Source organism: Penaeus chinensis, chromosome 6 (assembly GCF_019202785.1).
Source record: "Penaeus chinensis breed Huanghai No. 1 chromosome 6, ASM1920278v2, whole genome shotgun sequence".
In the NCBI taxonomy this organism is placed as follows: domain Eukaryota; kingdom Metazoa; phylum Arthropoda; class Malacostraca; order Decapoda; family Penaeidae; genus Penaeus; species Penaeus chinensis.
The window spans coordinates 25642024-25655412 of NC_061824.1; the positions used below are offsets into that span (position 1 = coordinate 25642024).

The 13389-nt window shown below is 32.9% G+C and overlaps 1 protein-coding gene across 3 annotated transcripts in view; it reads left to right on the forward strand.

Moving 5' to 3' along the window:
* LOC125026166 (polypeptide N-acetylgalactosaminyltransferase 5-like) overlaps positions 1-11671 on the forward strand; it is a 62932-nt gene extending 51261 nt beyond the window's left edge. For 2 of the 3 annotated variants that reach the window (XM_047614441.1, XM_047614440.1), the window contains exons 8-11: positions 2391-2530; positions 3227-3325; positions 5689-5823; positions 6140-11671. In XM_047614441.1, the coding sequence (XP_047470397.1) occupies positions 2391-2530; positions 3227-3325; positions 5689-5823; positions 6140-6286 (521 nt within the window). In that variant the 3' untranslated portion in view covers positions 6287-11671. Of the gene's footprint in view, positions 1-2390; positions 2531-3226; positions 3326-3970; positions 4058-5688; positions 5824-6139 lie in introns of all 3 variants that reach the window. The other variant, XM_047614442.1, reaches the window with a different exon arrangement.
* The last annotated feature ends 1718 nt before the right edge of the window (positions 11672-13389 follow it).

Below are 13389 nucleotides of genomic sequence, written 5' to 3' on the forward strand. Positions count from 1 at the left end.
CCATATGCAACTCCAGAAGACTAAATGATAGGAGTCTTTTGTTGATTACATGAGTCGAGATAAATGAATTAGTATTCATACAGCTCTTATGTAGGTATTCTTACTCAGACCTGACTTAAAGAAAACAAATATGTGTTTGCATTATATTGCCTTTGCTGCATGTACTAATTGTATTTCTCATTTGTTGCTTAGCATCTGGCTGATACTATGCTTTGTGCAAAAAAGGCATGCTAATGCATGACACTGTAGTATTTGAAAAAAGGCTTCTGGTAGGTAGGAAGTGGTTTGCAGTTAGGTCCATGTTTATGTCCAAAGTGTATAGGGAAATTATTTGTTAGTCATCATCAAATGCTGTATACTTCCATCCAGTTTATTAATGTATTTTGGAGTAAAATTCACTTTGCTTTTAAAGAAACGTAATTGATATAATTAAGATTTGATATTGAGACAGTTATAACCAAATTACGATATAAATGTATTTGTGTCATTAATGCATGACCAGAATGTTAAAATATCTGATTGTTATTTAAAGTACTAACCAATAGTGATAAAGGTCTTTTTTTTTTTTTTTTGTCTTAATTTAATTGGAATGTGTATATGTTTCATGTTCAGATATTAAGCATGTTAGTCTTCAAAAATTTCAGTTTATATGACAGAATGCTTAACACCTATATGTGATAAAGAAACTTTTTTTTTTTTTTTTTTTATTGCTGGAGAAGACAATGACAGTACAGTGAGGACTTCATACACTTCTTAGACAAGTGATTTACTCTTTTGATATCAACCTTCAGGCAGCAGTTTTTTATGGGTCACAATTTATGAATGGAGCTGCATGAATGAAAACAAAACATTTCCTTTAGAATGAAATGGGATGTGGAAGTTCTTCAAGTACTTTTTAGTTTCTCATTTCCTTGTTCCAAATTTCATCAGTAATCAAAAAAAATAATCCTGCTTGAGATTTTTGTGTTATGACTGTGGATAATATTCATTATTTTATAATATATATAGAATTTATCTGTGTGTATGTGTGGTGTGGTGGTGTGTGGTGTGGTGTGGTGTGTGTTCATGCATGAATGCATGCATGTGCACAGTGTTAGTGCACACACTATATATACATACACACATGCTCTTGCACATATATTGTATATACATATATACATGAAAACATTTACTGTACATACTCATACACACACACATAAACAAATGCACATTTATAGGCCCTTATGTATTAAGATAAAATAAGATATACATAGGTATGCATGCATGTATGTATACAGTAGGATATAGATATGAATATGAGTATAAGTGTAGATATAAATCAGTGTGTGTGTGTGTGTGTGTGTGTGTGTGTGTGTGTGTGTGTGTGTGTGTGTGTGTGTGTGTGTGTGTGTGTCTGCCTGTGTACCTGTGTACATTTTATTTATTTTTTTATTCCTAAAAGAAAGTGATGCAGTCACTGTAGTCTCAATATTTGTATTAAATAGTATACATGGTTTTTCCATTATGGGTGTTTCAAAATATCTGTCTTCATTTTCATCCTGTTTGCAGTGTTAAGTATAAGATGTTTCTCAGACAAAGTTTATTATAATCTTAGGGAAAGTAAATATTGGATACTTTGGTGGAGGGTGAATGGTATTTTTGTAAAGCAGTAAAATGACCAGTTGATCATCAGTGAACAAAGATTACTAATGCTATGATTTCTTATTATTGTAAAGGTTAGGTAAAGGCCTGATAAATGACTAATTATGATAGCTGTTGATATGTAGTTGCTTACCTGAGTTGTAGATCAGGTTGATATGTAGTTCATCTTAAAATCATTCACTAAAGTGCTTTTTTTATTGTAATCTAAAATTAGTGAAATAGTGTAATATTCTAATTGTAGTCTTCCACTGGAGGATTTTTATCTTTGCTTGATCACTCTTGCTTTATTCTTTCAACTTCTTAACCTGCCTCTTTTCTTGTGTCATTCACTCTTTCCTTTCCCTAAAAGACTGTTGATATTTGCGCACACAGAAGATTATTAAGTTTTTCCAGAAACTCTTTGAAAACGATTCTTTGACTTCATATCCTAGCTGACCTTATCCTGCTCTGACCCATTTTGTTTTGTTCTTGTTGTTTTTGTTTAAGATTTATTTGGATATATGTAAATAGTCTGTCTTTTTTTGTTTTGTTATGTTTTTTTAATTTTTCCAGTTCATACTTTTTTCTTATAAAGCTTTAAACCAGGTCAAATATTTGTTGAAATGTATGTTTCTTGATCATTGAAATGTTAGCATAAAGGTAATTAAAGGTTATTGCTGTGAATCATTGAAAATCAGTAATTTGCTAAATTTTGCTGTAAAACCATAATAGGTCTTGATGGACAAAAACTGACATTCCCAAATTTGTAGGTGCACGCAGTGTTGATTATGGCGACGTCAGCCCACGGAGAAAATTGCGAGAAGACCTGAAGTGCAAGAGTTTCCGATGGTTCCTGGAAAACATTTACCCTGAGTCTCAGATGCCTCTTGATTACTATTATTTGGGAGAGGTAGGTTATATTTAGGGTAATGATTTGATGTATATTTATTGATTTATGATTTAATTTTATGGATTTTAAGATTGTAAGTAGGAAAGTAAGTGAACAAGAGTTAATAAATTAGTAAAGATGAGAGAGTGAGTGAGAGTGAGTGAGTGAGTGAGTGAGAGAGAGTGAGAGTGAGTGAGAGTGAGTGAGAGTGAGTGAGAGTGAGTGAGAGTGAGTGAGAGTGAGTGAGAGTGAGTGAGTGAGAGTGAGTGAGAGTGAGTGAGAGTGAGTGAGAGTGAGTGAGAGTGAGTGAGAGTGAGTGAGAGTGAGTGAGAGTGAGTGAGAGTGAGTGAGAGTGAGTGAGAGTGAGTGAGAGTGAGTGAGAGTGAGTGAGAGAGAGTGAGAGAGAGTGAGAGAGAGTGAGAGAGAGTGAGAGAGAGTGAGAGAGAGTGAGAGAGAGTGAGAGAGAGTGAGAGAGAGAGTGAGAGATTTGGTTAAATTAATTGCTTTATTTTTTCTGACCTTTACCATTTCAGTTTTTTTTTTTTTTACAAGTAATTTCTTGTAAGAGGATCTTGATGTAAGTGTGTTCTACTGGGCATGATATATCTTCTTAACCAGTAACTGACAAACTATAAGATAAAATTTCCCCTTTTTCTTAACAATATATTTTAAAAAGTGTTCATCCTTCATTTTCATAATATGATGTTATTTTCTTAGATTCGCAATGTAGACACACAGAGCTGCTTGGACACTTTAGGTCGCAAGAGTGGGGAGAACCTTGGCACCAGCTACTGCCATGGTCTAGGAGGCAACCAGGTTGGCATAGACCAGATACATCTGAGGAGCAATTTTCTTTTTCTTCTTTTTTTTCCTTCCATCTCCTTTTTTCTTGTGAAATGTCTCCTTTTACTTTTTTTTTTTAATCACTAACATTTCACATATCAATACTAATGTTTCTCCTATGCATGTTTATATTTCAGATGTACAGGGATGTTTTCATAATTGTATGTTTATCATTCTCTCTTTTATACTGCTGGTTCTGTTACTGGTGGTGATGTTCATTGTGCAAAAGTTCATTCTTTTGTTTAATCACATATATGTTTGTATGTATGTGTATACTGTATACAGACATTTATAGATTAAATCAATTTATGAAAGAGATTGCAAGGTGTGTTCGTTTTTATTTTATGTACATATTTAATAAGAAGTTATCATTATGATAACAAGAACATGCTAATTTGCTCTTATATGGAAATGCTTATGTTGCTAATGTACATGCATCACAGACTATAATTCCTGCTGCAATTCATCTTGTATCATTGAACTTCTACTTTATGTCTTTTCTTTCCAGGTGAAAATTCTCAAATATCCAACTTTTAACTTTTTTCCAACTTACAAATAATGTTTAAGGCGAACCTTTCGGTTTAAAAGTACAAGAATAAATTGCACTCACATTAACAGATAATGAATGTAAATGGGGAAACGTGCTTGGCTACATCTACTGACAATTTGCAAATAGCTCATTGTGACTTCAATTCGGGATCGCAGGTCTGTTTGAAAAGCACAGTGTGTTTGTCTGCTGATAAGATTTGATTTGAATTTTTTTTATGCACAGGGAGAGTGTAGAATGGTTATGGGTTGTGATTTTAGATGGCAGTGTGTTAAAATTTAACTTTTTTATTTGATTTTCCTTGGAGTAATATGGTAGTTTTGGGTTTACACTTATAACCATGGCTACTAGGATTCAGTAGTACAAATTTCTGAATTGATATCAATGAGTATACTTATTAAGCTATATATGCTTATGGAAATTATATAATTTTATTGTTTATATATTTTGATCTTGTCTAAAAAAAATCACAGAAACCACTCTATTACAATGAATGTACAATAGAGATTGGGCACTGTAGCTAAGTATGTAACTTCATTATTTGTCATTTGTAAATGTTGGTGTATAAAGATCTTTGTCACAAGTTGAGAATTTTGCCAGTTTGTTTAAACAAGCAAACAGCAATGCACATGCATATACAGACATGCCCATGCACAATCATATACAAACACATAACCATTTAGCTTTAATTATCAAATCATATTTTCAATCTATTTTTACTTATTGAATGATTGATAGCTACATCAGTCATATTCAGTAGATGACACTTGCCCTTTGCTTATGCATGCTTATTCTGTTCTTTTCTTCCTCCTTTTTTCTTTTTACAGTGTGAGTATAGTAACTTCTACATCTACCTTGATTTATAATAATCTTGACCACACTTGCTTTAGCAGTGAATGGGTGACTGATTGTTTAACTGTTCGATTGTTCTGGATGATTAGGCCACATATGTTGGACAATGGAGTGCTCTGCATATTTATTAAATAGTTTAGTTTAAACTCCTATTATTAATGTCAGTTATAGGTTGTACAAATCCTAATGTCATTATTTTATTTGTTAAAGGAATCAAGTAAACATATAAAAAGTAAAATTTTAAGCTGATTCACAGAAAGTATATCAGAGACTTTGTTCATTGAGTAAACATTTCTTTTGAGTTCAACTTTGATAGCATTCAGTTGTATTTCTATTGATGAGGGTTGCACTAAATCCCCAAAAGCTGATCACACAGTTGGTTGAACACTGTGGATTTACACGATTATCATGTAGAGGATGTTTTCACCCTATTTTATGCACTCTGTTACCTTATCACCGAAGAAAACCCACATGTGTGAATAGGATACACACTTGCATTCCTTTAATATGTTTTTGTATACTCTGTTAGTTTACGTAATCTTTTCCTGCAGTTTTTAAGTTGCATTATTTTAGATTGTATTTCTTTCTTTATTAGATCTGAAGGAATTTTTCTTGCTTTCTTTTACAGTTAATTATCTTATTTCTTTCCCACATCTTTCTTTCATTTCTTGTGCATTCACTGTTCTTTTCACTGGTAACAGAACCAGGTAAAGAAATCACAATAATATATGGGTTTGTTGTGAAAATGGAGATTGGTCTGTGTGTGATGTTCCATATTCAAGATACCCTGTACATCTGCTTGCCTTCCTCACTGTCCTTTGACACTAAAACAACTTGAAATATGTGAAAATAAGGTGAATTGATATCTGGAATATGTTGGATATATAATTTATCCTACAAGTCTTAGAAATATATGACGTATTCCCTCTCTTAACAGGTATTTGCATACACAAAACGGCAGCAGGTTATGTCAGATGATAATTGCTTGGATGCATCCAATCCAAGTGGGCCTGTTAAGCTTGTCCGCTGCCATGGCATGGGTGGGAACCAGATGTGGACCTATACTGATCAGGTAACATTTTGATCAGATATCTTTGAAAGCTTATTTAAAGAGATAGGGATCCCAGTTTCATGATGTTATTTTTTTGAGTTAATGATAATTTGTTCAATTTTTTAGAATATAGTATATTTTTTTCTGTGAGTAATCTTGATATTGAGTATTGTATTTAATAGTACATTTAATGTTTCTTGTAGAGAATATTCAACCGTATGTTATTAGTATATCAAGACTACAAAAAGTTCTTATTTGGTCAAGTACTTTAGGAAAAATAGAAAACAGAATTGAACTGAAACTTAATTGTTAATTTACATGTTTCAATGCTTCACAGGATGGATCACTCCGACATGTTAATTCTGGTAGATGTCTACAAAAGCCTGATGCCCGTGATGTCACTTTGCCCGTCTTGAGGCCATGTGATGGATCAGCAGGTCAACAGTGGGTTATGAAAGGCTCCTTCAAGTGGCAGGCTAACTGAGTGTATGTCATGACTGTTATTTCTGATGGTTACTGAATTTCCCAGTAATTCATCTACATTGTACATTAGTGGACTGAGTAGTAGATGACTGTGAAATGCCTACACATTTTCAATTTACAGGATAAAATTTGTTAACTGTATTTTGAAATGTTGTATGTGCATTGTATCCTTGGGGTATACAATCATTAAAAAAAAGATATGTAAAACTATGACATACTATGAACTTGTGTATTTAAAATGTGTGTCTTTATGGAGATTCATGGTATATCAGTAGATGATTATGCTTTAAGACAGATATGATGTGAAATATAGGTAAATTTCTACTGGTTGTGAATAATGGACCAGCTACTTAAAGAGCTCAAGGTCTGTTTTACCAAGATCTTGGACTATGGACAGACATACCATCCATAATGAAGCTAACATTGTTTCATCTTTTGTACTTAATACACTTTTGATTAATGAAAAAGATAGACTCCTACATAGTGATGGTTATACTATCTAATTCTCTGGGCATGGCAGAAAGATTTACTTCTTAGGAAATTAATGTATAGAATTAAAAATTGTGTTTGGTCCTTCTGTGGAAATGATAAAATGTAATCCCCAGAGTGGGGATGTAGGTGAAGTTTGAGAAAACTAATTTTTTGAAGTATGAAGTTTTGTTAAAATTTGATTGCAGAAAGAATGGTTAAAAGCAGTCTTATATTCCTGCCAAAGTATAGAAAGATTATATAATACATAGGTTCAAAGAAAAAAACTATTTTGTGAGCTAGAAATTAATATTATATAAACATGATGATCAATATGGCAATTAGTGTAAACATACAGTGCATGTTGTACCAATATTGAAAATATCTGCAGATACAGTGAAGTATGTACATATAATGTAAATATGATATTATCCTGTAACTTCCATAGTTATATCTTCCTGTATTTTCTGTCCAGGTAAGGATGTGTAACTAGTGCCTTCTAAGAAAGCCAGAGAAGGTTTTGTGTTGTAATGGAAAACCTGGCATATAAACTAGGACTATACCATAAGAGTTGGTGTAGATGGCCATTCATACTAGTAGGAAAAGGTGCTGAGTATTTTTTTTTTTTTTTTTTTTTTTACTACAAAAATCAAATTAAAATTCATTTGACAGTAGGTCACACCTGTTGTGATTTATGGGACTAAAATGTGTATAGTGAAATAATCCTGGATTATCAACTTCCCAAGATTTGTAACACTAGACTTTCCACTTTTTTATATTAACAGACTTGTGATTTATCTTTAATAGATCTCCTTTCATTAGCATTCAAGTTACAATGAAGTTTAATATATATTCATGAAGTGAAGAGATATTTTTGACTGTTTGATTTAATGTGAGGTATACAGATTTCATTTTATTATTTTCAATACAGAGCAAGAGTTTATGATCAAGTATGGCTTTGTATATGATCAGTAGATAATAAGAGCAAAAATATATAAAGATCTTCCATAAATTAGGTGTAACTGAAAATGTAATAACTACTTGAGTTTAAATAATGCACTCAGTGAATTCTAAACCTCTTGAAGCCAAATTTGTGAACACTGTTTCCAACAAAATGTAATTAGAGTTTAAGAGGTTAAATTATATTATTAGTATGCTCAATGAACTTGAACCTTTATGTTAAGCAGATTCTTTTGTGCTATCATGAAGAAACTGTGATAATTGCACAAAATGTATCACTGGGTAAGATTGGTACAGTCAGATAGGGTAATTATTTAAAAGTTGCATACAGAGAAACTCATGTTATGGTATTTAATGTATCAAAATTAGGATATGGTAAATGTAATGAATGATAATGGCTATACAACTACATTGTTTTGCTAGAACATCATACCTTTAAAGTGAAGTGATCTATGATTAATTCCTACTAATGAGCTGTTTTGAAATTTGTACAGAATGAATAAAGGATTAAAAATATATTACCACGATGTGAATTCTCAGTATGTTGAAGAGTTTTCTCGTGTCATAAGAAATTTGTTTATTTCTCAGGTTACTATTTTGAATGATAAGTAGACTAAGTCAGGTTAACAGTGCTTAGACAAGCAAGACAGCATATTAAGAAAATACTTGTGCAACTCACTCTTTTATTAAAGAACTTAAACAATGAAGGTTGATATGGCAAATTTGCTATTTTTAAACCCATGCAAAGAGAAGTGTAAGTTTATGAAATTTAATTGATAAATCTATTTGTGAAATGAGGAAAAAGATGAAATTTTTTTGAAAGCCAACCCAAACTTCACTGACTGTCAGCTATGAATACACTTAATTATTTATTATTGTTATCATTCTTGTCTTGTTGAAAAGTCCTCATGATGGTGTGACAATGGTTGTGAATTTTTTGTGTGCATTTTTGTTCTTCATTTGCGGTGTTGGGACTAGTCTTCTTTTCTCTCTTTTCTGTTATGAAGTAATTAGATAATATCTTTCATGGGTATGGAAAGTTCTTGAAAGAGAATCTATAGACAGGGATCTGAATGTTCAGACTTGTAATACTTTTCATGAAATCAATTCACTAGGTCCATCATCATCTAGACAGTGTTTTTAGTCATGATTCATCCATCAATATCATATAAGAAAAAGATCTTGACCATATTGTGCTACTCTGAATTATTCCTTGTGCCAAGACTCTCGGTAAAAAAATTCTTCATTGTGAATTGTATTATCTTTGGATAAAACTAAGATATGCATATGTCATTAGTGATTCATAAAGTTACACAGTTGCCATTGGAAAATTAGTTAATAACTAGATTAGTTCCTTAGTACTAAAAAAGCTCCTTTTAACCCAGTGATTCTTAAAAGGACAAGTAGAAATGACATATGCAGAACATAAAAGTAAAATATTTTGCTATATATGGTCATGATTTTTTTGTTGTTGTTGTTATGCTACCACTAAACATTATATCACAGCTTACTTTTTAACAAGCAGATTCCCCTCCCCCCCACCCCCACCCAATTAACAGTGAACTGGAATATGTGAGGTACAACTTTTAGTGGGTTTTCCTTAAAAATACCATCAATTCATAGAAAAGATAAGTGCTTTGGTATTTTTCCACATTCCAATATTATCCACTTTCATGCTTGTTTAATAGGAAAGAAAATTCCTTTGTGTGAGATGCATTTGTTTTGTGTTGTATATTAAGTTTGAATTTGCTGAGTGAATGTGTGATAATCTACAATGAAACCCTTCCATATGATATTTTATAACCTTATTGGTTGTAAAAGTTTATAAAATAAGAAAATATGTGCCAATGAGGAATTCAGCATTGAAACTTCATAAGTAAATAAGTATGCCAAGTTGTATAATGTAGTGTGAGTGATCAGCTAAATATATTTGTGATAGAGAAAATTTGCAAGAACTGGACTTATTAGGAAATGAGCATGAAAGTGGTGTTATCTCTCTTTCCCATTGGTATTCTCTCTATGTAGTGGATCATTCCATAATGCACTAATGCATTGTTTTCTTTCTTTATCAAAGATGTGCATCATACTTGATTCTGTTATGTGATTTTCATTGTTTTGATATTGTACAGTCTTCATCATTCCCAGTAGGAGTGGTATTTTCTTGAAAGCTTGTTTTCAACCTTGGAAGGTTTTGACTAGATGGAAACAGATAATTCATCTTATACAAGAGAAATCTTGAATGAACTTCAGGCTTATAGGCAATGTGACAAGTGTGTAGTTTTGATTACAAAATGTGATTTATATATAAACAATATGCACTTCACAATGCTCGACTAAAATAGAAACAAAGGCAGATAGTTCCATTTAGTGTTTACAAAACAGGATGCTGGATTTCCTGGTGATCATGTTTTATTGACATTAGGTTGCATTTGCAGTGCACAATTAGGGTTTTCTTTCCCCTTGGCAATTTTGTATTTTGTGTGTAATTCTGGAAGATATATTTTGTATATATATATATATTAATATGTATGATTAGTGCAAAATTTGAAAACTCATTGCAGAAAGTGATATTCCACTAACTCTGACAGGTGTAAGAGAAGTGAATGGTCTAAAAAAAAGAAAAGGAGAAAAAAAAAATCCTGTAAGTCCTCTTCCATCTTGTGTGAGGCAGTATGACTGCTGTTTGAATGAATGAATGACCCATTATTTAAATCTGAAGCTCATTCATATATTGTTGTTTGCCTGATGAAATGTGGTTGTGATTCTCTATATAAATGGTACTTGCAGTGACATTCCTTCCTTATAATGGAACCTACAGTTTTGATTCATTTATATAGCAGAAGCAATGACCATGTTTCAGTACATTATAAGATCTGTGATCATAATCTTACATGTATTGGGATGGTTGTTTAATATAAACAGTTTAATTTTGAAGTGACACATAACTCCATTTTTTACTATTATGTAATTTAAAAGCTATGCTCTACTTTATATGCATAGAGATACATAACTTAACTGTTAGTATTTGGTCTTTAAACCAATGATAAATGAAGATCAGTTAATGTTTTTGTTTCGGATTAAAAAAAAAAAAAAAGAGTAAACGCTTGAAAATTATAGAGCTAGATTAAATCATCCCTTAAATGTTAGTGATGTGATCATTCCATATTGCAGCCATACACAATTTACATGGCAGTGGATTATGGTTATATTTGTCTTCTGAAATGAGTGGCCATATTCCTTTGTGATGGCATTTTTAGCCATATTGCTTTTCAAAATCCAGTCTGGAAATGAACCTTGTAGAATATTTTTACATAGATGGAGCCAATCTTCATTTTGCTGGGAAGTTCAATTTCTTGTGCACACACATTGCCATTTTTTTTCTTTTAGGATGTTGAGTTTACCTTTTTAAAATTTTACATTGTTTGGTGACTGAGTTACTAAAAGTGCTATGTTATAAATTCCTAAACACGGTGCTTTTTAAAGCCAAACATTAAGGGTCTTTGAAGTGTAAGTGTAAAGTGACAAGATAAATGTTTAGGCATTATGACATGCACTTTACTTATAGGTGCTTGCATTCTACCTTATGTTGGTCATTTCTTTCTTTATTTGTAAACCTATAACTTAGGTAGATGAAAAGAGTGACAAGTGACTTGCTAATACTATTTGTTGATTGCAAGAAAAAATATAATTTATTTTTATATGTACCATGTGTAAACATCCAATTTTTATTATGTGACAAGATCAACTTTTTCATTATTTATTTTGACTGTAATAATAATAAAAAAAATCAGTGGACAAGGATTATGACCTATGGTGAAATATCCAGATGACTGTAAAATTAATTTTATGTAATCAAAGACTGTGCTGATTTATTGAAATGTTGGGAAGATTTGTGAATAACTGTGTGTATGTATGGTGATGGGAACCTTACAAAGTTTTTAATAAAATATTTACATTACATATGTTTTTATTGTCTTTATCTGTGGTTGACTTTTTTATGGTTTTGCCCTTTTTGTGATGGGATAGAAAATAAAAGAAAGCACTATTTTGAGAAGCATTGCTCTGGAACTATTTCACTCTAGCAAAAGATAATATTAATATTTAGGGACTGATGTGATGGCTAAACATTGGGGAAGTGTAATGGAGTTTCTGGATTTAGAACTGCCAAAGTATTTGACTGGTAGATGGAATGGTATATGTGGGAACATATGGAGGAGAAGAGATACTGGGGGAGAAGTGGAAACATCTTTATCTAATACTGACGGGCATGTACGTACGTGCTATGCCCACAGAGTTATTTGATTGTTTTTAGCCATAGATGGCTACACTTGTACTATGTCACCAACGAGCCAGTTATGAGTACTGCCAGGCTCGCCCATTTATCCTTTTCTTTGATTTACAAAAAATATTTTACATTTTCTTATTTTGCTGTTGCTAATGCTTGCAACATAGTAATTATAATGTTTATTATAAAAATAACACCATTGATATTTTTTTACTAATGCTATGAATGTTTTTCCTGCCAATTCAAATCAGGTAAAGTCACAAGGGTAAGCACTAGCAGAACCATCTATGTGCAAAGACATTTCACAAAATCATAAAAAATGAGCACAGCATTTTCCCCATTTTTTATTCATTTTCCCCAGCAGCATTGGGTTAAAGAGATGGGGGAGGGGCAGAGCAAAGGTCAGCACAAGGAAGCAAGAGAAAAACCTCGCTGGTGTACTTCCTGTCTTGCTTTGTGTATAGTGAGGGCAAGATTGAATCTGAGAACTGCTACCACAAACTCAAACTTATAGGTAGAATAGCCCCTATAAAACACATTCTGGGAACCACTACAACTGGCAGATGTGTGTGATGCACAGAGGAGTTTGAACATCATGACCAGATAAGGCACATAGAAGGCAGCGGGCTGTGGAGCAACAGTGCATTTCAGACATTGATGAGGGATGGGTTGATATGGTTGGACAGGGCAGGACTCCATAAATGTAAACTTCATGTGGGAGGTCATGTCTACAGAAAGTAATCTTGGTAGTACTGGTGTATGACTTAAGGCAGCTTCTGGGGGGAATAGTGTAGCACTGTACTGACTCTGCATTATAGTTAACAAGGCAGGGAAGCAGGTCGTTTTCACCGTCTGACGTATCTTTGTTGTAGATGGAAACGGTTCTGGTATACCTGTAGGTATTAATGAAGGAATAGGTTTGCCAGTGTCAGTCAGGGTAGATAATGCACAAGCTTGGGACAAGGAATGAACAATCAGAACAGCTATGGAAATACACTTTGGCTACTTGAACCCCCAATCCCTTGATTCTTCTTGTCATGGGGGGCTTAGGAGATGGAGACATGAGGTCCAATATAGGGGATCACCCTTACCTTGGACCTTAGCCCTCGCCTTAACTAATTTTGCATGGTCTTTTCTTTTCCCCATTTCCTTTACCTTCTCTGCTCCATCCCCTTCTGTCCACTTATCCTAATTATTAACTCACTTCCACCCTTTTTGCCACAATACTTTACCATAGTATTATATGACCATAGATGTCTAGCACATTTATTTGTTTTAACCATTAACCATTGCCTACTTGAATTTGGAGACATTGTTGGAAGAGGCATAAATAATGTTAAAGGGGCTGTGGGGGGGAATTATAAAAAAAATAATCCCACTTGGCTGGGCTG